This window comes from Mustela lutreola, chromosome 6 (assembly GCF_030435805.1).
Source record: "Mustela lutreola isolate mMusLut2 chromosome 6, mMusLut2.pri, whole genome shotgun sequence".
Classification (NCBI taxonomy): Eukaryota; Metazoa; Chordata; class Mammalia; order Carnivora; family Mustelidae; genus Mustela; species Mustela lutreola.
Window position 1 is genome coordinate 11,859,607 of NC_081295.1, and position 23,015 is coordinate 11,882,621.

Here is a 23,015-nt window from a genome sequence, read left to right on the forward strand (position 1 = left end):
GGATCCTATTGGCTAGTATTTTGCTGAGAATTTTTGCATCCATGTTTATCAAGGCTGTTGATCTGTAATTCTTTTTGATTGGGGTCTTTGGTTTTGGGATCAAGATAATGCTGGCCTCATAAAATGAGTTTGGAAGTTTTCCTCTTCTATTTTTTGGAACAGTTTCAGGAGAATGGGTATTATTCTTCTTTAAATGTTTAGTAGGATTCCGCTGGGAAGCTCTCTGGCCCTGGTATCTTGTTTGTTGGGAGATTTTTGATGACTGCTTCGATCTCCTCACTGGTTATGGGCCTGTTCAGGTTTTCTATTTCTTCCTGGTTCAGTTTTGGTAGTTTATATGCCTCTAGGAATGCATCCATTTCTTACAAATTACAAATTTGCTGGCGTATATTTGCTTATAATATGTTCTTATAATTGTTTGTATTTCTTTGATGTTGGTTGTGATGACTCTCCTCTTTTTATTCATGATTTTATTAATTTGGGTCCTTTCTCTTTTCTTTTTGATAAGTCTGTCCAGGGGTTTATCAGTCTTATTAATTCTTTCAGAGAACCAGCTCTTAGTTTTGTTGATTTGTTCTACTCTTCTTTTGGTTTCTATTTCATTGATTTCTGCTCTGATATTTATTATTTGTCTTCTCGTGCTGGGTTTAGGCTTTCTTTGCTGTTCTTTCTCCAGCTCCTTTAGGTGTAGGAGTAGGCTGTGTATTTGAGACCTTTCTTGTTTCTTGAGAAAGGCTTGTTACTGCTATATACTTTCTCTCAGGACCGCCTTTGCTGAGGCCCAAAGATTTTGAACAGATCTGTTTCCTTGAATTTTTTTAATTCATCTTTAATTTCCTGGTTGACCCATTCATTCTTTAGTAGGATGCTCTTTAGCCTCCATGTATTTGAGTTCTTTCCATCTTTCCTCTTGTGATTGACTTCTAGCTTCAGAGCATTGAAACATTCTGAAAATATGCAGGGAATGATCCCAATCTTTTGGTACTTGAGTCCAAGTACCAATCAGTTGAGTCCTGATTTGTGACCCAGGATGTGACCTATTCTGGAGAATGTTTCATATGCACTAGAGAAGAATGTGTATTCTGTTTGGGGACGGAATGTTCTGAATAGATCTGTGATGTCCATCTGGTCCAGTGTGTCATTTAAAGCCTTGATTTCCTTGTTGATCTTTTACTTGGATGGCCTGTCCATTTCAGTAAGAGGGGTGTTAAATTCCCTTACTAACTGTTGTATTATTGTTGATGTGTTCCTTTGATTTTGTTAATTGGTTTATATAATTGGCTGCTCCCATGTTAGAGGCATAGATGTTTAAAATTGTTAGATCTTCTTGTTGGACAGACCTCTTATATAGTGTCCTTCCTCATCTGTTATTATAGTCTTTGTCTTCAAATCTAATTGACCTGATATAAGGATTGCCACCCCAGCTTTCTTCTGATGTCCATTAGCATGGTAAATGGTTTTCCACCCCCTCACTTTAAATCTGGAGGTGTCTTTGGGTCTAAAATGAGTTTCTTGTAGACAGAGTATCAATGGGTCTTGTTTATCCATCTGATACCCTATGTCTTTTGATTGGGGCATTTAGCCCATATACATTCAGGATAACTATTGAAAGATACGAATTTAGTGCCATTGTGTTGCCTATAAGGTGACTGCTACTGTATATTGTCTCTGTTCCTTTATGGTCTGTTACCTTCAGGCTCTCTCTTTTCTTAGAGGACCCCTTTCAATATTTCCTGTATGGCTGGTTTGGTGTTTGCAAATTCTTTTAAATTTTGTTTGTCCTGGAAGCTTTTTATCTCTCCTTCTATTTTTAATAACAGCCTACCTGGATATAGTATTCTTGGTTGCATATTTTTCTTGTTTAGTGCTCTGAATATACTATGCCAGGTATCTGTGGATAGGCCTGCTGCCAATCTAATATTTCTGTTGTATGTTACAGACCTCTTGTTCTGAGCTGTTTTCAGGATTTTCTCTTTATCACTGAGACTTGTAAGTTTTAGTATTAAATGATAGTGTATGGACCTATTTTTATTGATTTTGAGGGGGATTCTCTGTGCCTCCTGGATTTTGATGCTTGTTCCCTTCACCAAATTAAGGAAATTCTCTACTATAATTTGCCCCAATATACCTTCTGCCCCTCTCTCTTTTTCTTCTTCTTCTGGGACCCCAATTATTCTAATACTGTTTTGTCATCTTATTTTTTTTCTCTTGTGATCCATAGGGAAGGCTCTGAGGCACCCCCAGACTTCCATGAGTTAGAAAGTAAAATAAGCATGTAGAGGGAACCCTCCTACACTGTCAGCTCGCTGCCATGCTCTAGTCTCTTACATACTTGGGCTCGGAGGGGGAAGTACTGTGACTATTTCATGATTCTGAAGAAAGAGAAAAACCATTCAAAAGTCTATAGGAGGGAGAAAAGGTGGGGTAGAACTTATGGAGAAATTGATATTGCTATAGGAAAATACAAATTCTAAGCTCTAAAGAAAGATGTGTTGGCATGAACCGTGTTTTAGCCCATGTTGAGTACACGTGGGATGCTATCAAAGTGTTTGCATGTTAAAGTTTTAAAACAGAAATTCTGTCCTTAAGTTGGGTCTAGAACAAAGATTACAGGCAGTATAAACCAGTTATAGGAAATTTGATGTACATTCATATTTGTGATGGTTTCTCTACAAAACATGTAATTCGAGTATCCCAGACATTAGTGACTTGCCGCTCTGTTACTCGTGTCCGGGGCAGTTGTAACTGGAGGCTGTCGTTAGCTTGGTGTAGGCACCTGAAGAGTCAGACTCTGGTGGGTGCAGGACCCCAGAAGCCCACCTTGCTCTTGTCATTTCACCGGACCCCGAATGTGCTTCTCCCAAACCTCAGGTGCTCCTGGGTGTCGCAGATGCAGCCACACCCTTTCCAATCCCATCGAAACGAATCCGAGACTGTGCCACCTTGAGCTTTGAAAATTGTTCTCTTCTCGCTCCTGAAGGCTTGTCGATGATTCTGTTGTCCTTCTTCTCACCCTTCTAGCCTTTCCCAGTTATGGTTTCGGTTCAGCTAACTATAAACGGTAGCTTCCTAATGATTTTTCCTTCCACGGATTGTCCTTCAATGGTCGTGAACGCCAGGGGAAGTGTTGAGTTTCTTAGCTTGTGGCCCCTGTTGTGCCTGTGGTGGTTATTTAGCTCTTGGGCGTGTTACAGTTCTCGGTCAGGAACTGACTGCCCGTTCTTCAGCGTTCCCGTTTCTCTCGTTGACTCGATCCGAGTTGGCAGTATCTAAGGCTGGAGATTGAACAGCTTCTTATCCCAGGTCTCTTTATGAGTCCAAAGTGCTGCTCTGAGCTCGTAAGCAGTCATGCCCTAGACACGCTGGCCTGGAAAATGGAACTGCTGCCTGACGCCTTTTGTAGCCACGGCTGCCAGGGTTGGGAAACATAATCTCAGCGTGGTACAGCATTGATATTAGAGTGGATTTGAGAGGCAAATATTTAAATTCGCTATAAATCCCTTAATTTGAAGCTTTAGAAGGTCATTTGGGTATACCAGTAGACTTGAGTTTGGAAAGAGTCTGACAACATTAAAATAGAATTTTTAAGTGCATCTGGTGCCTATATACTGATTTCTTTTTTGGTAAGGGAACCCTTTAAGAGAGTTAAAATTCAGGGAAGCAAAAAATAATGGTTGCAATTTTTAAATAAGCATTCAATTATAAGTAAAAAGCATTTTTTTATCTGTTACCCTAGTTACCAAGCAGCTTTCCTGTATTTCAAGAGAAAATGGGCTCCATCATTCAGAAGCACTGAAAAGTGCTTTTGGCGTCAGGAGTAGAGAAGAGTACAGGAGGTTTCCCAGAGAAGCAGGACACACTGTGGAAGTAGTCCTTTTCACACTGAGTTTCTCAGGGTCCTTCCGCTCCATGGGAACGGTATTGGATCAGAGGGTGAGCGGGTATTTTCTTGAAGCTGGGATATCCTGTAGCCAGCCTAATTGGGTAACAAAATTACACCCCGACTTCAGAAGGCTCCTGCAGTTAACATAGGGCGCTGCTATATTCGTACTGGGCTTAAAGAACTTTATCTAAAGCAAATGCGAGACATTTCCTGTATTTGTAAACAGCAACCTTATTTCAAAGGAATAAAATCAGACAAAGAGGCCACATTTTAAAATCCAAAAAAGCTGGAAGTGGCCGTTTCTGAAGGAGATTGTATCTAACCCTGTATTTGAGCCTTTGTCCTTGATAATACTTGCACAGTATATAGTTTTTATATTTCATGGGCTGGGGTTAGCCGGGGCTCAGATTGTATCCCATTTCGCTAACCGAGTAGCTTCCTTGGAGAGTGGGAGGCTGTTGGATCACCCCGGGTGCCTGTGAAGAATTCCGTGGTAAAGGGGAAGAATGGGCGGCGAGTCGCCGTGGAGGGCGGCAGAGTAGGGGGCAAGGACGGGACGCCATGCCAGTGGGCTCTAGTGGGGGAAGTGGCACGGGGAGGTGGAGAGGGATGGGGTAGGGCGAGGCCTAGAACCTTCCTGGACATGTGGGTTCACGTCTGTGTTCCAGATCAACAGGAGGAAAAGTGGGGATGGATGTTTCAGAGTTTGTGAGCAGAGTCTTTGGCATTGAAAGTCATTATCGTTGATTCGGGGCGGCTTCTTCCTCCGTCCTCCACACGTGAGCTCTTTTCCTGTCACAGAAATGCTTTCAGAGGAAGCCGGGTTTTCTTCCTGTTCACTGCCATGCTTCTGTCCACTCCACCAAAACCCCGAGGCCACCTTAGCCTCCTCAGTGACTCTCGCAGACCCCTGGAGCCTGGTGGTGGTTTGTGCCAGTCCACAGAAGGTCCTGGCTTGTTAACCCAGCACCTCACTTCCTGTCCAAGTACTCATTACTGAATTCGGAGAAACTGATGAAGCAACACACAGAACACAATTTGAGAAACTTTAAATTTAATGAGAACATTTAACGTTACAGATAGTCACTCTCTGCAGTGTAATAACTACTATTCCACTAAAGCAGCCTGAAGGCTGATGGATATTTCGGGGAGTCGGTGTGGAAGGGCCTCTCTGCTGGCGGTCTTCACTCTGCGGCCGAGGCCGTCCTCAGCACGCCTCCCACGGGCCGCCTCTAGGTATCCTGCAGGTGCGCCGCCGCTGATCCGAGACATTAGGGACAGGATCAGTGATTGTTCAAGGAAAGAGTAAGTCAAGGCAGCAGGTGAAACACCACTGGCTCCTCTTCAAAAAGCCTGTCCAGGGCCCCTGGGGCCGGGCATGTCTTCATTTTCTTTTCTTGTCCACACATCATACACAAGTACTTTTCCAACACCCTAAAATCAAGAAACTGAACACACTCCCATTCTCATGTATGACAGGCTGATTTTAAGGAGTTTGATAGCCACAAGGATTTTTAGAAGCAAGAGAACAAGATAACCCCTGTGGAATTTTAAAAATGGAGTGAATTCCTTCTGAAAAGCAGTGGTGCGACCCCTACTGCACCAGTTGCTGTACGTACTTAGCCTTTGTAGAGTATGTGTGATGTTCTAAGTAGCAAATTTACAACTCCTTAGAGACTAAGGCTTTTGTAAATTAGGAACAGACTTCCCATTCATTAGCCCATAGGCTCTGTCCAGCATTTTGTGTATGGTAACTGCTCTGACTCCTGTTTCTCCTTTGTCTTTACTTGCAATACTGTTGCTTTGTTATTCTGAATATAGACTTGTGAATTACCATGAGTCCATTTTTAGACTAAGGGTATAAATCTCTTAACAGATATGCCTGAAAACTTTTATTTTCTGATAATTAAAGAATCTCAACTGCTAGTGCTAGTTCACCACTCATACAGTTGACATGGGGAGGGGGTGGAGATTCCACTTTCTGTTTGATCCTGCCTGGGCCTCCCAGAACATTTCAGGTCGCCCCCAGAAAGTGATGTGGCCGTGCAGATGACAGGCATGAATTTGGGCCAGCTCATTAATCAGTGTCTCTACCCAAAATAAGTGGTGTCCTAACTGATTCCCTTTCTGGGGAGTTTAGCACTAAGTGGTCCCTGGGGGGCCATCTGCCGTCTCTTCTGTGTTTGGAAGCCCGGCCGTTTAGCCAGAACTGCTGCAGCAGCTTATTTTTTCCACATTCCAAAGCGAAGCAAAGTACTAGAATGCTCTCTCTTAGCTGCCTGCTGACTTTAATGATTACTTGGATTGATCTTAAAGGCCATTGTAAACACATTATAAAATTAAGGGATCATCCAGCACAGGTCTACGGAGGTCATTACAGAGCAGACGCAACTGGGATGACTGCGTCAGCTCAAGGCCAAGTGCGGCAGCTTACCGGCCTGCAGGGGATGAAGCCGGAGTCCACGTAAGGGTTTATGAGAACCACGGGGTCCAGAACCAACTGCCTGTTTGACAAAGACGAATTGTTTAGTCACGTTCTGCCATGCCACAAAATGATGCATGTTTGTTCTCCACGAAGGTGGACGTGGGCGTGGTGCACTTCACCCCCCTGGTGCAGCCCAGGATCGAGCAGCCCTTCAAGCTGGTGGAGAAGGTTGTTCAGAATGCATTTCAGTTCCGGAGGAAGTACTGCTACCGAGGGCTTGGGTAAGAACACCTTCTCTGCCTTTCTCTGGCACCCTTTCTAAAATCCTTAAGCACTTTTAAAAATTAAAAACCTTGTTTTTAGGATTTTTCACGCTATCTGTAAATGTCACTTGCCATTCAGATCCTGAGATGAACAAACTGAGTGCCCCAGAGGAAAAGGCGATGTCCTGCTTTAAGCTCAGAGGCTGCCAGCAGGTTTCGCTTTAGCATCAGTACAAGCTAAAAACACACTCGCGCAGTTGAGAATGACCTTGAGTTCTCAGGGCAGGCCATTTGAGCTGTTCTTATGCTCAGCACTTCTGACCCCGTTGTGTGGTGGTTTTTCCAACACCAACAACTCCTCCAGGTCTTTAGGCACCAACTAGTTGTCCTGCAGTTCAAGTCTGACATGAACCACCCAGAGTGACACAGAACCCACAGGTTAAGGGCTCAGGGGCCACAAGACTGCTCCCACTTCAGAAGCTAGTCACAAGTGTCCCTGCTTACGCGTCTGAGCCACAGGTCACAAAATGGGCATTTCTCTGACCCCCCCCCCCCCACCCCACGCCACTTCAGGTTCGCTCTTTTGCTGGAATAGCTCACAGAACTCAAGAAAACACTTTCATTTATCGAGCTATTATAAAGACTCTAGCTCAGGAACAGCCACATGGAAGAGGTATAGGGCTTCTGTGCCCTCTCTGGGCTCCTCACCTCCCAGCATGGAGCTCTCTGAACCCATCATTTAAGGGTCTCTATGGAGGGTCCGTTAGGCAGTTGATTAAATTACTGGGCACTTTCCACCAAGTTGCTGTATCTCTTTCAAGGACACACTTAGAACTAGGAAGCAGGTAAGATGTTGAAACAACCAGCACGACGTCACGAGGTGTTCCTGCAAGCGCGTTTGTATGTAGCGGGGGCTCCTGCCCTCTGCCGCGCTTCCTGCTCTGTGCACAGCCACCGTCTGGAAACCCAGACAGAAGGCAGTGCGTCAGGGCCCACGCACGTCCAGAGGCCCTGAAATGACCTCAGTGATATTTTCAGCCAAGAAAATGTTTAATTAGGCCCAAGTAAGGCAGGAAGCTGTGTGTGATATGTGTTTTTAAAAGGCTGCCAACTAATAATAGCCAAAGTCTAGCTGTTAAAGGCACCTGGCTTCCTAGGCACACGTTTCTCATCTTCTGATCCCACCTCCCCTTTAGACAAAAGCCTCATCTCTCCACGCTCTCTCTGGTTCCATGAAGTGTCCTCTTAGCCCGTGGAATGACTTCAGGTTCAGGCGAGCAGCCGCGTCCTGAAACCCCTGCAGCCCACACAAATTCTGGAGGATCTGAGCTGACTGCTGCTAAATCCTTGTCTTGCCATTTGCTGGCTCTAATTAGGCCAGGATTTATACTGGAGCAGAGTCCGTGACGGATGCCACCGGCTGTCTTGGTGCCGGTGGGAAGAATGGCAGCACATTACCACCCCTGGTAAGCTGGAGGCCCCAGCGCGACGTGCGTTATTTGACAAGTAGAAGCCAAGCCGGATTTCGGCTCACACTCACCCTGCACGCAGGTGAGACTTGCACAGCTGTACACAATGGCCCTGATTCATGGAGGGGGAGGAAAAAAAATCACAGAAAGTGCATCCTACTTTTGGAAATCCTGGAATGGGCCTCATAGCTGGCCCCGGTGTTTCCACCTTAAGTGGTGGGCCCCTTCGTCTCATATGCGCAGTTCTTTGTGCAGAGAGGGACCCCAAATAGGGTGCCCCGCTTAGACCTGTTGGTGTCCTTCTGTCACACGCACCCACACAGTGCTCCCCCCCGTTTGCCATGAACCTGAACTCTGAGATCACAGCTCACCCAACACCATTGGGAACGGGCAGTTCAGTTCCTTACTGAGAGGACCAGCAGCCTGTACGAAAAACTCCCATCTCCACTGGCCATGACCTGTGCGCCCCGTAGAGCCATCAACTGTTGAGAAAAGAAAGAAAATCCAGGTGTAGCTTTGCAGCCTTTCATTCAGTTTTGTTATTCGCTTTAAAACCATGATCAGCTTGGTTAGATGAAATTTAAAATACATACTTCAAATCGGTTGCAAAAATGCTACAAGGTAAATCTAAAAAAGGGAACTGTTTGCATTTTCATCTCACCTATTTTTAAACTTTGCAGAGAAAGGTCATTCCTAGGGGGTGACAAGTCACAAAAGCTAAGAGAATCAAGAAATAAGACAAGTCTCTTATTTAAAAAAAAAAAGCAAATCTGACATTTCTACAAGAATACAACTGAGTAGACGTTTCTTTAAACTTACCTTAAAGGTGCTTCTATTGATTGAGCTTTGGAAGATATTTTTCCTCGTGGACACACCTCACAGGTCAGAGGAGTTCTGCCTTCAGTGGTCCTTTGTACCTGGTGCCACGGTCAAAATCCTTCTCCGTTGGCCTGGGGCCCCGAGGTCACTCCAGCTGTCTCCACTCCCTCCACTTGTCAGTTGTCGAAATAATGTCATTTTCAAATGAGAGCAGAAGGAAGAAGCATTCTGATTTACAGAATTCCTTAGTAAAATTTTGATTATTTTCTTTCCTCAGAATGTTATTCCCTGAGGTTGAGCGCGTGGAAAGCACTGGAAAACTGTTAGAGTTGGCAGACGTGGACCCTACCCTTCGACCCACCCAGCTCTCGGTGTCACATTTTAAGAGTCTGTGTGACGTTTACCGAAAAATGTGTGATGAAGACCCACTGCTCTTTGCTTATAATTTCAGAGAAGAACTCAAACAAAATAAAAGCAAAAACCAGGAAAAAGAGGATGACAAGGAGAAACACAGACTCTAACAGCAAACCAAATTTTGCTTTCCACAGTGTTGAGCTGCTCAGGTGTGTACTCTCTTGTCTTCTACAGAAGGACAACAAAAATGCGATTACCAGATGTGACTCCCTTCCCTTTTACTGTGCAGCTTGGTAGAGAAAATAACTATAATCAAATAAGATACAGTACAAGCGCTCTTTTAATATATATACTGCATAGATATAACATGTTCAGTATAAACAGCATCTGTTACAACCTTACAAAAGTGAAATATCTGCACATTGTGCCCCTCACCCCCATTAAAAATAAATATGCTTTAAATAAAGCAAAAACTAACAGCTCAAAGGAAATGCCCCGAAGGATTGGAAAAAAACAATGACCTTTTAAAAACTATTAATCACAACTCCCCATCTTACTTCTTCCACATAAATTAAAATAGACTGCAATTTTAAGGATCCTAAGTCATTTTGATACCTGCTCAAAAGGGATATAAACTAAGTAATTTACAGATTCTGATCAGTTTAATCTAGTTTTCTGATCTACAATAAATTAAAATAACTTAAATCTTTACAACTATTTTGTGGGAAAATGTATGCTGCACAAAACCCAATAATGAGTAGTTTTTTTTGCAGTTTCTACTTGGCCACCAGTTTAAGTGAAACAAGCAGCCGAGCCCACGTCTGGCCGGAGACTGGACTACAACTGTCCGTGGCCCTCTGTTTCATAAAAACACTCCTCGTTGACCACCGAGGTTAAACTCTGGACACTGAACTCCCGCTGCAGAACAGAACCGAGATCAAGGTTGGCATTTTCAGACTGGCTGTCGAGGGACTGATGACGAATCTGTGCCTTCAGCAAAGCTCCCCTGTCCCGTTTGGTGCTGTTGGCTTTCCGTTTAATGGCGCAGAAGTGCCCCCGCACCAGCTTGGGCTGCTCCCCCTTGGGCCGGCCCTCCGTGCCGGGCTGCTCGGCTGGCTTGGCGTCCGGGGCGTCGGAGATCCGCAGTCTCTGGAACTGAATCTCAATGTCTTTGGTAGGGCTGCCCTGTTGGAGAGTCTGATGGTAGTCGTCCTCGTCGTCGCTCAGAATGTCACTCTCTTTGATGAGACTGTCCGACAGATCAGCCAGGCCCGGCTGGGGCTGCTGCAGGGAATCCTGCCTGCTCCCGCCCAAGGGGCATCCGCTGCTCTGCGTGCCGCTGCTCAGGCTGCCCTCGTCAGAGTCCAGCGAGCTGCTGCCCTTGCTGGGCTCGCCGGGCCACTCGCTGCTGGAGGAATTCTTGAGGACTTTTAAGGATCTGGAGGAGGCTGCAATGAGAGAAGCGCGTTTCCCCTCATGATCGAGAAACGGACTCTACAATGCCCCATACTCGCAATGTATAAGATGTATCACCTTAATTACTTAAGATTTCATCATCATCTCACTCCTGTTACCAATATCCTGGGACTTGTGGGGGAAAAAGAACCTCGCAGATACTGCAGGTGTGGAAATTTTTTACTTAGGTTTATTTGAAATTTTACGTTGGATGATTTGGAGTTTCTAGATGGCCTATTACCAGAGCTCAATTGTTTAGATAGGACCACAAGCTATAAACTATTACAAAGGCTAGGACTCTTAGTTACGAATAAAATCTAGGCCCCTTTCTTTCACTAATGAAATTGGACAACAAAGATTATGCCGTATTTGTACACCTACCTTCTCACCTTGTCTGTTTGCCTTGCTGCCCATTAAAAGTAGAAAAACGCCCTTCATCACTCGTGAGTACTGTCTCTGCTGGAACTTCTAGCCAACTTCCAGAGATTTAATAGGAATGATTTAATCATTCATGTGTGTTTAGTTCTCTTCTCTTGGGTTGAAGGGAAAAGGGGGCTCTGCTGTGATGTGTTTGTGTGTGTAATAACAGTAAAGTTTCAATGGCTACAGCTTATTTTGGCAATAGAAAAAATATATATATATACAGTGAATTTGAAAGAGGTCACACTGTGACCAATAAAGAGAAAAGAAATAATTTAAAGACTACAAACAAGACCAAAGATATTAACAAAACAGTTAATACAGAAAGAGTTTAAGCTGAAATTTTAAAAGCAGGAAATTTAACATTTTAACTGAAATTTTAAAAGCAGCCAGAAAGTTTAAGGGAAGTGTAATTTGGTGACTTAATTGACTGGGTCAGAATGAATATAAGGTTTCTTGGTATTAAGTCATCAAGTATTGGCTTTCTAGATGCCTTGAGCTGTTCCGAGCTCTAGGAGAACTGCAGTAAGCCAAGCTAAGGCCCGGGAGTCCTGCACATCCCGGTGGAAGAGGTGGAGAGATTCTGTCGGCTGCTGGTAAGATGAGGCCTTGGGGTTGGGGGTGGTTATAGTTTATACAAGGTGTGGGAGCAAGAGGCATTTTAAGTTTCTTTTTTTTAAGAGTTTACTTATTTGTCAGCGAGAGGGGGCAGAGAGCACAAGTAGGGCGAGCAGCAGAGGGAGAAGCAGGCTCCTCACTGAGCAGGGAGCCTGACACAGGGCTCAATCCCAGGACCTGGGGATCACAACCTCAGCTGAAGGCAGACACTTCACCAAATGAGCCACTGAGATGTCCCTTAAGTTCCTTGAAATAAAATCTCCACCACCTTCACACACTACTCTGTGGATCTGGGTGTCTGGTTCAGGGCTTACAGACACCCCCCCCCCCCACCCCGGTACTCTACAAAGTGATGACTCAATGCTGTGTCACAAGCACATACATACATTCTTACAGAGAAGCCCATGATTTCCTGCATAAACACGAAGTTCTCACCTAACTTGGCTGAAACAGGAACTCGGTTCTTAAGGGGGACCAGGCGGTCCTTACAGGTCTTCTCCAGGGGTAATTCACACTTGATGTGACGCCTGAAGTTTTCCCTCAGAATAGAGCGAATCACCTTGACGATGTTGGTTTTGCTTTCACTGTCACTGGTGAGGAGGGAAGAGAAAACAGCAGTCATGTCCCAAGTCATTGTGCTTCGTGTCCGCATTCCCGGGTGTGGACCTGACGCGTCCTGACAGCAAGTGACCCAGCCTCTGTGTGTCGTGGTCTCCTCACTTACCAAAGGAAAAATGATCATTTTTGAAGCGCCTTTGAGCACTAAGATGTGGATATATATTCAATCAATGTATTCTACTACAGACATAGCTGCCATTTGCGGGGGAGGCTGGGTGTGATCCCAAAGTCATCAAAATTCAGGAGAGCACTAAAATAAACTCCCATTTTTAAGAGAGCGTAATTCTTTTTCCCATTGGCTCTAATTTTTGGAAGTCGGAAATACCTGCAGCACAGTTGGAAGACAGTTTCTGGTCGTCCTTCTATTTCTGATTTCGTATGGATCAGCTCCCATACAGAATTATTTTCTGTCCCTGTGTGAAAGGAAACAAGTCTACAATTTTGCCAGAGATGTCAAGTTCAAAAGTCAAATACTCCCTGTCCTGAGTCTCATCATTTTCTTTCGTGTCTCATTCTATGTGTGACTTTCACAAATAGTTACCAAAGTACTTCTTAGTTACTTTCTACATTTCCTGGTAGTTTTCCATCCACCTCGGTCTGCTTTCTCCCTAGCCCTGGATTCCAGCTCTCTGGGAAAGAGATTAAATGGATCTTGTTGGTCAACCCCATTCCATTCATTGTATTCTTTGAAAGGAACAGTAGGATGTGCTCAGGTCCTTGAGGTAAAACAGGTCAGCCCAAAGTCAGTCCCCGTTCAAACAAAAATGAAATGGACCCAGAGCATCGGTGCATGCCTTAGACTGTTGGTCCTTTCTGCCACCAGAGGCATCGTCTCCAGAACATGGTTATTCTAGAAGGACCTCTGAACAATTTTCCAAGGTTGAAGTTTTGTTTTCTAATATCACGTATAATATTGTTTAATTTTAAGGAATTTTCTGGTGTATCAGAATTTTTTAAATTTAGGTTTATGGTCCTTTGTTTAACAAATTTTAGGTATCAGAATATTAGGGAAAAAGTGTTGAAAACCATTGATAGCAAAAATAAGGACACAAGAGATAGATACTTGGCAAAGAAAAGCCAAATTTGGCATTTACTTTTTCTAAAAGTCTGTTTAAAAACAAAAAAACATCTCTCTTGTCCTTTTCTTTGCCTATAAAATAAAACTCAAAAATTATTCCCAAGGTTCCTTCCTAGGTTTTCATTCCACAATGCAAATAAGTACCATTATAATGTGTGTTCCTGGGGATGCCTCGGGGGCTCAGTTAAAAGCCTCTGCCTTTAGCTCAGGTCATGAGCCCCGGGTCCTGGGATCGAGTCCTATACCAGGCTCCGTGCTCTGGGAGCCAGCTTCTCCCTCTGCCTGCCACTCTCCCTGCTGGTGTTCTCTCTGACAAATAAAATCTTAGAAAATTTAAAAAAAAAAAAAAAGTTTTTCCTGGCATCCTACCGCAGGAAACCATTACCTGCTGTATTCCCCAGTCTGACTTGAAGTGCGGATATGGGGATCAACCAGCGAAATTTAAATGGGTCCAAGTCAGCAGAGTTGTGTGCAGGCCGGGAATTCGAGGGCTGTAACAGGAAAGCCCCCAGAGAAAAGTGTTAGAGCAAGCTCTCACTCAGAGACCTGTGGAGGGACTCGAAACTTGCAGTTCTTTACAGCTGTGTGAGTGGTCAGGGTGCAGGTACACTCCCGGTTCTCAGAGCTCAGACTGGGGGGGGGGGGGGGGGGGGGGCGGCGGCAGAGCTGTGGTCTGGGCAGCACAGACGGCTAGACACAAGCAAGAATGACAACCAGCCCTCTGTGTCCTCCTTCCTTCTGAACAGTAATCATTGATGGCTTGTGGTATCCACAGCTAAGCTAAGGTTTTTGTTTTTGTTTTTGTTTGAACTAAGGTTAAAAGTCGTTTGAAAACAAAGTTACGTAGTCTCTTACATGCATGGTGCAAACATGGGCCATTTTCAGGGATAGGGAAGCTGATTTTCTGTGTAGGCCCCAGCACAGGTATTTGTATAAATCTTCTTTTAAAACGGACGTTGTTTGTGGGGAGAATAAGAAACAGCCCGAGGGTCTGGTTTGGTTAGTCACCCCGGGAGTAAGTCCTGTTAGTCTAGCCAGGCGCTGCTGCTGAGCGCGCGTCTCGCGTCAATACTGCCAGGACAGAGCCATGAAGAGGTAGCTTTCGTGAAATATACTTCTTGTCTTACCAATTTCTTTTTCAGTTTGCAGTTTTCTTTATAAACCAGGATGACAGCTCTCTTAAAAACTAAAGAAAGAAAAAGAAAAAAAGTCTTTCATTATTTGTACAAACTTTCTTCCAAGATTGAACTAAGACTTAGAATGTTTGAATAGAACAAAGCTCTTCAAACTTAGGATGCTCCAAGATCCCCCTATACGAGCACAGGAGGGAATAAATGCTGCTCTCCCTCCGACCAGATTGCCAATGATGCACAAATATCTCCTTACTTAAAAGTGATCATCTGAAGGAGGTCTTGGCGATTTTTTTAAAAAATCCCTGTTTTGTTTTATTGAAATTTGAGGACATGGTGTTCATCTCAGTGAGAATACACGGTCTATAATTGGTCTTAGTGAGAATTAAGACATTTTGAAATGCAGCAAACAATTAAGATAGCAGGTTTCAAAATAGCCTCAGGAGATCTGTTTCTGTAACACTTGGCCAGAACCACTAAGCCAAGCAGAAGGGAGAACAAGATAATGAGTATGCAGAGCGACAGCATTTTAAATAGTTGGAGGCTGGCTCTGTTAAGTCAAAAGCCATTACAGCAATGATTCCAACTCCTTCTGAAAACCAGGAGTTAGCTGGACTCGTGGGTCTAGAAAGATCTTCATTTTCACCAGCCTTTTTAAAGTTTACATTCTTTCAAAATGGGATACTAACCAAACACTGTGAGTTCAAGGTCCTTTCTGGCTTTTCCTAGAGACAGAAATGGATTCAACCAGGAAACTGCAGAGTGCATCAGAAGCTCCCCCATGGAAAGTTCCGTTACCTGTATCATAAAAACGGGAGATGAAGACATAGAGACCACAGGGGTACGCTGTCTCATGTTGGACACTGAATCACATACGTATATATGAGGATTCCAAGTACATTCAATATGATTTTTATGCCCCCCATAAACATAGGGCCTTTAAATAGTATATAGGTTTTGAAAATATGAGCAAAGCATCGAACTTTGAATAAAATCAGAATTAGAACGGGAGTTTGGTTCAGTGTACATATTATATGTAAATGGACATTGAGGTCCATCCAAAGTATCTTCATTAATATTGACCTCAGGCTCTAGCACATTCACTCTCCTGATCCATAACTAGACTACGCCTGCAAAGAAAAAGGACCAACACTGAAACTGTAACAAAAAATTAAACTCCAGTTGTTTTCTGTTCTTGCCTTCTCTACGGAAACTGTTTCCTTATTCGTAGACTTTAAAAGCTCAAGATTCTAGTTTAGTAATCAACCAGAAAAGAAAAATACAGAAATTTTCAAATTCCACTTCAACTAATTCTGTAAGTAAGGACATAGCCACCAATGTTAGATATCAGATTCTCTCTAGCTGCTAGCTCCCACTGCCTCCCCGTCAGCTCGCGCTCTCCATGTACGAGCCCACCTCTGGGATGAGTCCTGCCTCACGTCCCATGGAAAGGGAGGAGGAGGTAGGGATATAAGCTTAGTGATACTTGTTTACTTTCATACAATGTTAAGGTGAAATAAGGTTACATTCTTAAACCAGTACAATGAATTTTATGTTCCACTGATACTTAAATGAGTATGGCTTATTGCAAGCACTAAGATTTAAAAGAAAAAAAAGCATATTCTCCTATAGGAGAGCCTGAACACAGTGGCCTAGTTTGGAGACCACCTATAGATGCAGCGAACAAATGCCTCCCAGAATCCAGAAGTCCCACTGACCTCCTTCTCTGTTCCACTCTGCTCTGCCACTAGCTGGTCAAACACGGTCCCATAATCCTCGTAGATCTTTTGCATCTCATTGATGTGGCTCGCTACTTTTTCCATTGCCTTTAGTGCTTCTGAAAAATATGAAATCATTTTTATAAATTTTGTTTAAGTCCTACCAAAAGCAGTAATGAAAAAGCTCAAGATTCAAGCCAGGATTCAAGACCAGTTCTTACTAACAGAAGCATTACTCAGGTGTGGCTCACACAGCCCAGTGTAACCCAGTCATTATAATGAAGAACAGTAGAATGATCTTCCCACCTCCAGTTCTCTTTGAAATGAGGCAAAACACAGGTAAAAATAATCACTAATAGTAACAGCTAATACTGATCGAGCACCTTCAATTTGGCAGGTACTATAACAGATGAGATGTTAATCATCTCATTTCGTCCCCACAGCAACTCAATGATTGGAGGAGCTGTAATTAATCCCACTTCGCAGATGAGGAAACTGGGGTGCAGAGGGAGTAAGTATTTTCCCAGACTTCTAAAGAGAGAAATGAGGAACAGAGCCAGAACCGAAACCCAAGAGTGACTGGCTCTGTGCCTCCCCGTAAATGCTGCCTCTCCTCCTAGGCCAATGACTGAACTGTGAACTACAACAGTTGGTTAGCAAGACCTTACTTGTGTCTCTGTAAATGCCCCTCGTGGCCAGAGCAGCTGTTTGCATTATACACGGTGCTTATTAGTAACTTTCTACTTGGGCATGTGAGGGACAAAAGGACTCTGTCACAGTCAAAAAGCAAAATTTCAGGTTACCTATAAATTTAGTATTTTTCATATTTTGTTCTCCTGATTCGGTATTTTAATTCAGTTTGGAGGCAAGGTTAGAAGGCAATTTTTAACCACTTAAACATCATCTTGGTGAAAAAGGATCTTTTCACATTATTTGAATACTAATCATAATTTGTATCATTTACTTGTTGAATTTAACCCACATGTAAAAAAATTTTTTTGTCTTTGTTACTTATGATACAAAAGTACGTGCTTGTCAGAGAAAAAGAGCCAGTTTAATTAACACTCTTTTCAGTGTTTATTATTCAGTACTACTAAGCATCCCTTTAAAGGACACTCTACCATCAGTCTGAAGGGCTCTGTGTATCTGACAACCTGGATCGAGGGTACAGAAGCAGACACGCCTCCGCCACTGTCGCTGGGGCCAGGCTGCGGGGCTGGGCTCTGCTCTCAAGTCCCCACAAGGTGGAGCCTCACCCAGCGGATCCCGCAGCGGCGCCGGGCCGCCGGCAATACAAAACCTCCGGAGGGGGGCAGGAAAATGGGCCCCATTCTCGGCAGCGCTGTTGTGCTAGCCAAGAGACCCCAATGCAACGGATTTCACCTCCCCGACCCCAAATACATTCTTTGAAAAATGAAAACGGAATCATCCCTCCAGAAGGGAACGGGACTTCTCTGACGACATAATTTTGTCCAAGGATCCTGTCATCTAAAGACTATTTTCACTTAGATTCTACCTAAGCTTAAGAACTGCAGGACGGGGGCGCCTGGGTGGCTCAGTGGGTTAAAGCCTCTAACTTCAGCTCGGGTCATGGTCCCAGGGTCCTGGGATCGAGTCCTGCATCGGGCTCCCTGCTCAGCGGACAGCCTGCTTCCTCCTCTCTCTCTCTGCCTGCCTCTGTGCCTACTTGTAATCTGTCTGTCAAATAAAATTAAAAAAAAAAAAAAAACAAAAAAACAACTGCAGGACGGAGGCAGGTCTGAGACTGGGAAACGAAGCAGGGAAGAGAAGTGGGGCCTCGCAGGCTCAGCGCGTGGCGGCCGCAGCCCGCCCTCTTACCGGTCAGGTGATAGTGCTCCTCGCTCTCGTGGTCCGTCAGCGACACGAGCTCCTTGAGCAGCAGAGGGTACTTGAGCACCCTCTGCACGGGCTTGATGAGGTAGGACTCCAGGGTGGAGGAATGCTGCTTCGTGGGATTCCGGGCATCCAGAAAAGCCTTGAAGGCTTTATCAGTTTTAGCTACAAGCAGGGGGATACGAGACCCTTAGGAGAGCACAGCAGGATAAATGAAACCCTACTTCATTTAGTGTTGAATGAAGTTCTAGCTCATCCACTTCTGCAGCCCTCCTAATGGCATTTTTTATAAAAACGCAAATGCTTCAGAGGGTCAGGCGCCCAGCTGTCAGCGCGGATTCAGCATCACAGCTCGGGGGCAAGTCCCATAGAAAACGGGAGTTTACGAGGCTCCCTATATAATAGCACAGTCTCTACACCCAAGAGGAACACCGAGTTGAAATGCAGGAATGTCTTTCAGGGCATATTCACATGCAACCCCATGAGAGACTGTCAGAGGTGCCTAAAGAATGAGTTTCAACCAATTCATAAAGCCACAAAACAGTATCATCCAGACCCTACACCTACCCTGCAAAAAAAAATCCTATAGCAAAATAAACTAGTAATTTGCCCCCACTGTCCTCGCATGGACTGTTAATTTTCTATACACTAGGGACTATCTTGTTTTCTTTTAAAATAAACTGATAAGCAGTGCAGCCTTCTCCGAGGCTTCAGAGACTCCACAGCTCTGACCAGTCTATTCCGTCGGATGTGACCTTCAGACCGCTACGGGCAGGGAAAGCCAGCCGTGTCCAGCGTCTGACGTTATGATGGGGACACCTGGGAACCCAACCCCGTTCAATTTTGAGAGAGTGTCAGTGGATGTGTCACTGCTTTGGAGTCCACCTGCTGACACTGCTTAACCATCTGCTTGGAATTCAGCCAATTTGAATGAAATTATACCCGTATTTGGGGTTTTGTCGCAAAGGCAAAAATCTACACCTTCTAGGAGATGATGTGCCGTTTTGAATGTGACCACCAAAGTGGATGGTGGGATGATCCTTCAGAACGGAGCAAAGCGTTGGTGTGCCTTAATTCTACTGTCAGTAAGAAGGTGTTCCTTGAGGAAGTGCTGACGGGAGTCAGATCTCTGTTTAAGCGAGTAGGGAGACAGATTTGGGTTGGTGCTTGTTCCCCTGAAGCACCACAAGACTCCATTTCTTAACCTGTAGCCTGTTCTTCTATGATACTGTGAAGATCCAAACTGAAACCAAATGGCAGAGTTGCCTCAATGGAACCAGCTAAATGCTTTGAGTGCTGGGATAAACCTCGACACGCCTTCTGTGATGCTGTGGAGAGACTGCTGCCTGGTTTTGAGAGAGAAACACTGAAGGGCAACCTTCAGATCCTATTCGTGCCACCTGGAACTGTATAATGACAGAGAAACGGGTCTGGAGTTCAACTTGGCTGCTACCACCCTGCTGAGGCAACTAAAAAAGTTCAAGTACAGACCTCTCCCCACACATTGGCCACTGTCACTGTCACAGGAGAGAGCCAGGGTTCCCTGGCTTCCAGAGAGCCGGCAAATCAAAATGGGAGAGGATGCATGAGGCCCGCTGTCATTCTAAAGAAGGCACTCAAGTCCCAGGGTGAGTGCTTTTTATCCCGTTTGTGTCCAGGGCCCTGCTGAAGGTGGACGTGGCCAGGAGTGGGCACGCAGACTTCCATCACTGAATACTTCTGAGAGTTCCAAATGCAATGGCCTCCTTCTGGGTGGCAGGCTGAGACCACGGGTATTCCTCAAGGCTCCCCGGTCCCTGGGGCTTTGGATCCATGTTCTTGGGGACAGACCCCTCAGAACCCAACCCCAGGTTAGGGTTAGGGACTAGGGGTATGACAGAACCCCGTCTGCCGGCTTTGATACGACCTTTATGGAGAGCAGCGTTGAGGGCTTGGATAAGTGTGAGTGTCAGGCTCTGGGTTGTCGTCTACAGGACTGCTGAATGTCCGGGTGGCTTTAAGGGGGCTTAAGGGGCTTCCAGATTCCTCCCACTACGGAACTCTTTCCGGAGTTCCAAAGACCAGGGTTTCCTTCTGGGTGGCAGGCTGAGTCCTCTGGTAGTGCTCAAGGTCCCCAAACCCGGGGCCTTTGGATCCAGGCTTTTGGGGACGCACTCCTCAGAACCCAACACAGGGTTAGGGTTAGGGCCTAGGGGCATGGCAGGACCACTCTTAAGGCGCAGCGGAGAGCTGGGGGTGGGGGTGCTGGAATAAGGGCGGGGATCCGGGTGAGCGTCAGGCTCGGGGTTTCTAGCAGAGGCCGCTGAGTGTGGCGGTGGCCTCAGGTGACCATGCAGCTTTCTCCCGCTCTGAAACCTTTCTGAAGAGCCAAACGGCGCGGTTTCCTTCCGGCTGGCAGGTGCGCCACCCAGTGTGGCTCCGGTGTCCGCAATCCCTGGGGATCCGAAGCAAGGCCCTTGGGGAAGGTCCTCTCAGAACCCAGCCAAGGGTTAGGGCCAGGGACTAGGAGCTCGGCAGGGCTGATCTGCAGAAACGTATGACGTCATCCCGGCGGAGGCTGCGGCTCCTTCAGGTCAGGCTCCCCCATTCCCGAGAGAGAATGAGGCGGCGGCGGCGGCCCGGTGACCTTCTCTGGGGCCGGGTCGGGCCGACGTAAGGTGCCTTCGGAGCCAGGGGCCCCGCGGCCCCGGCCCGCGCCGGCCCCCCTCACCTTCCCTGCTGTCCCCGCCACCAGAAATGAGATGCCGAAGAACGCGCCAGAAACGCTCCGGACAGAGCAGACCGGAGAGCTTTCCTCTCAGGCGCGCGGCTGCGGGAGCGGCCTCAGCCACAGGACGGCCGCAGGTGAGGCAGCCTTCCTGATCCGGTGTGACAGGAGCACACAAGGCCACTTGAGCAGCGGATGGGGACAATGGTAACAGTGGCACAAAGCTCCCTACTGAACAAGGTCACGGCTGTCATCAGATCCTCAAATACACCGCCCGGGCTGGGCCGCTGACTGGCCGGGGACTGAAAGCCCAGGCACTCGGTGCGCTCGCCGCCGCACGCTTCCAGCCAGCCCGCTGCAGTCCCGCGCATGCGCAGCCTCTCCCACCCACCCCGCAGCATCTCTCGTGGCCTCGCCCGCTGCGGGCTGGCGCATGCGCAGCCTCTCCTGTCCCACAGCCTCTCGCGTGGCCCCCAGAGCGGGGTCAGCAGGCCACATGGAGGGAAGATGGCTGAGGTCCGCCCAACGAGTCTATCTGGGCTTCCAGAAAATGAAAGGCTTCAGTGAAACCCAATGAAAAAAGACATTATAAACGTGGAGAGATGAAGGGTGCTTCAGGGACAGGATGTGGGCTGTTAATTGTTTGCCTGGTTCCATCAAAAAGGCTTTAACTGTAGTGACCACACTGCTTGGGAGTGCGGTGGTGGGGTCTGCGGTGGATCCTCGGGCCGAAGACGGTTAAGGAGAAAGGAAGAAAGCAGCATACGTTCTTCCCTATCCCCATCCACCAGCTTAGGGTTCCTGGTTTGTAGATCAGGGAATTTGGCAAAAAAATAAAAGAAAAAAATCCAGAGGTAATTTAACAGCCGAGTGACACAGGGCTGAGAAACATCTCTGCTCGTAGGACACGTGTTCATTGCTACCAATAAACTGAAATAAACCGGCAATTTTTTCTTCTAAAGTCTGTCAATTTAAAGGTCAAGAACAGAGTATGATCCATTAAAACTGCACTTATTTCTACTTATTAAATGCAAATTTACTCTTAAGAACTAAAAAAAAAAAAGCACAACTATAAAGGTATGAGCAACTTACCTCGCTCCAGAACCTTCTGTACTTTAATATGATTAGCACAGAATCCACTGTAGAGTTTAAAATGGTCCGCGTAATAAAGGAAAGAGCCTCCAAGGGAAAAGAGCAATTTCTGGAAGGGGAGAGAAAAGTCACATTGGACATGGTTTAATCAGTGCCTGCTGGCTCTGAGATGGCATCTGACTACTTTGGTGCATCCATGGCACCTGTCTCTCAGACACCAGGGCACTAATGCCGCAGAGAAACCACCAAATGAAATAAACTCAGGACTACCCCATTTTCACAGTAGATTGAGAACAGCCTGGCACTCCCCTAGGAGACCTTTAGTTTGATTGAACGCTTTCTGGTAGCAGAGCCTACTGACACCACGGGCACAGGACAAGAAAGTTCTACAAAAATACATCCGGCAAAGTGGGATACGAATGATATGGGAGGAACATCAGTCAAGCCACCTCTGCATGACTCAGGACAGATGCTTTTGTCTGTATCCTGGCCTGTCCCCCTTCTCCTGTCTTGCACCTTTCCTTCCCCGAAAGGGCTCCTCACCACTCACTGGTGCCCACATTGGAGACAGGGTTTCATCAAAGAACCACTGACCTATGCTTTTCATTCCAGCATCACATGACCATGAAGATGTGAGAGTAGATGCAGGGTAGGGGTTCCTGCATCAAGCAAACTCCCTACATATGGTTCTGTAGATCTGAGCAAACAGTGTGGTGGACATGCTCAGCCACAGGCCGATTCTACGTAAGTTGTGCCGCTCAGACTTCTGACTACCGGAACCACTCAAGATGAAAATGTGGCCTGCTTTTACTCCTTGCCAGAGGAAAACAGCACAATGAGAGTGCTAAGTTTACCTTGTCAATGGGCAAGGGAAAGCAATTTCTTTTTCAAGGGAGCGTTCTGCACACCACCCATTTATTTTTGCTTAAAACCAAAGTTCAAAAACACTTACTCTGAACTGTGAGGGAGTCTCAAGGCTGTTAAAGTCCGAGGATGCTGAAATCCCATCCTCCAGAGTTTCCAGAAACACCTTTTGAAATTCAAGCATCTCTGGCAAACTTCCAAAAAGTGACTCCATCTAATATGAAGGCCGGGATCAGAAAGAGGGTATT

The 23,015-nt window shown here is 45.8% G+C and overlaps 2 protein-coding genes across 8 annotated transcripts in view; one reads left to right on the top strand and one right to left on the bottom strand.

Moving 5' to 3' along the window:
- Positions 1–11,105, top strand: part of TFB1M (transcription factor B1, mitochondrial) — a 73,398-nt gene extending 62,293 nt beyond the window's left edge. For 2 of the 4 annotated variants that reach the window (XM_059176695.1, XM_059176698.1), the window contains 3 exons: positions 6,462–6,589; positions 9,137–9,422; positions 9,987–11,105. In XM_059176695.1, coding sequence (XP_059032678.1) covers positions 6,462–6,589; positions 9,137–9,380 — 372 coding nt within the window. In that variant the 3' untranslated portion in view covers positions 9,381–9,422; positions 9,987–11,105. Of the gene's footprint in view, positions 1–6,461; positions 6,590–7,767; positions 8,047–9,136; positions 9,423–9,975 lie in introns of those variants that run through there. The other 2 variants (XM_059176696.1, XM_059176697.1) reach the window with 2 other exon arrangements.
- The window catches only part of TIAM2 (TIAM Rac1 associated GEF 2), a 226,861-nt gene continuing 213,381 nt past the window's right edge, over positions 9,536–23,015 (bottom strand). For all 4 annotated transcript variants that reach the window (XM_059176685.1, XM_059176686.1, XM_059176688.1 and 1 more), the window contains 10 exons: positions 22,856–22,981; positions 21,904–22,012; positions 18,090–18,269; positions 16,251–16,369; positions 15,222–15,330; positions 14,530–14,588; positions 13,788–13,893; positions 12,650–12,737; positions 12,142–12,296; positions 9,536–10,661 (listed from right to left, as the gene is read on the bottom strand). In XM_059176685.1, coding sequence (XP_059032668.1) covers positions 10,051–10,661; positions 12,142–12,296; positions 12,650–12,737; positions 13,788–13,893; positions 14,530–14,588; positions 15,222–15,330; positions 16,251–16,369; positions 18,090–18,269; positions 21,904–22,012; positions 22,856–22,981 — 1,662 coding nt within the window. In that variant the 3' untranslated portion in view covers positions 9,536–10,050. The remainder of the gene's footprint in view (positions 10,662–12,141; positions 12,297–12,649; positions 12,738–13,787; positions 13,894–14,529; positions 14,589–15,221; positions 15,331–16,250; positions 16,370–18,089; positions 18,270–21,903; positions 22,013–22,855; positions 22,982–23,015) is intronic.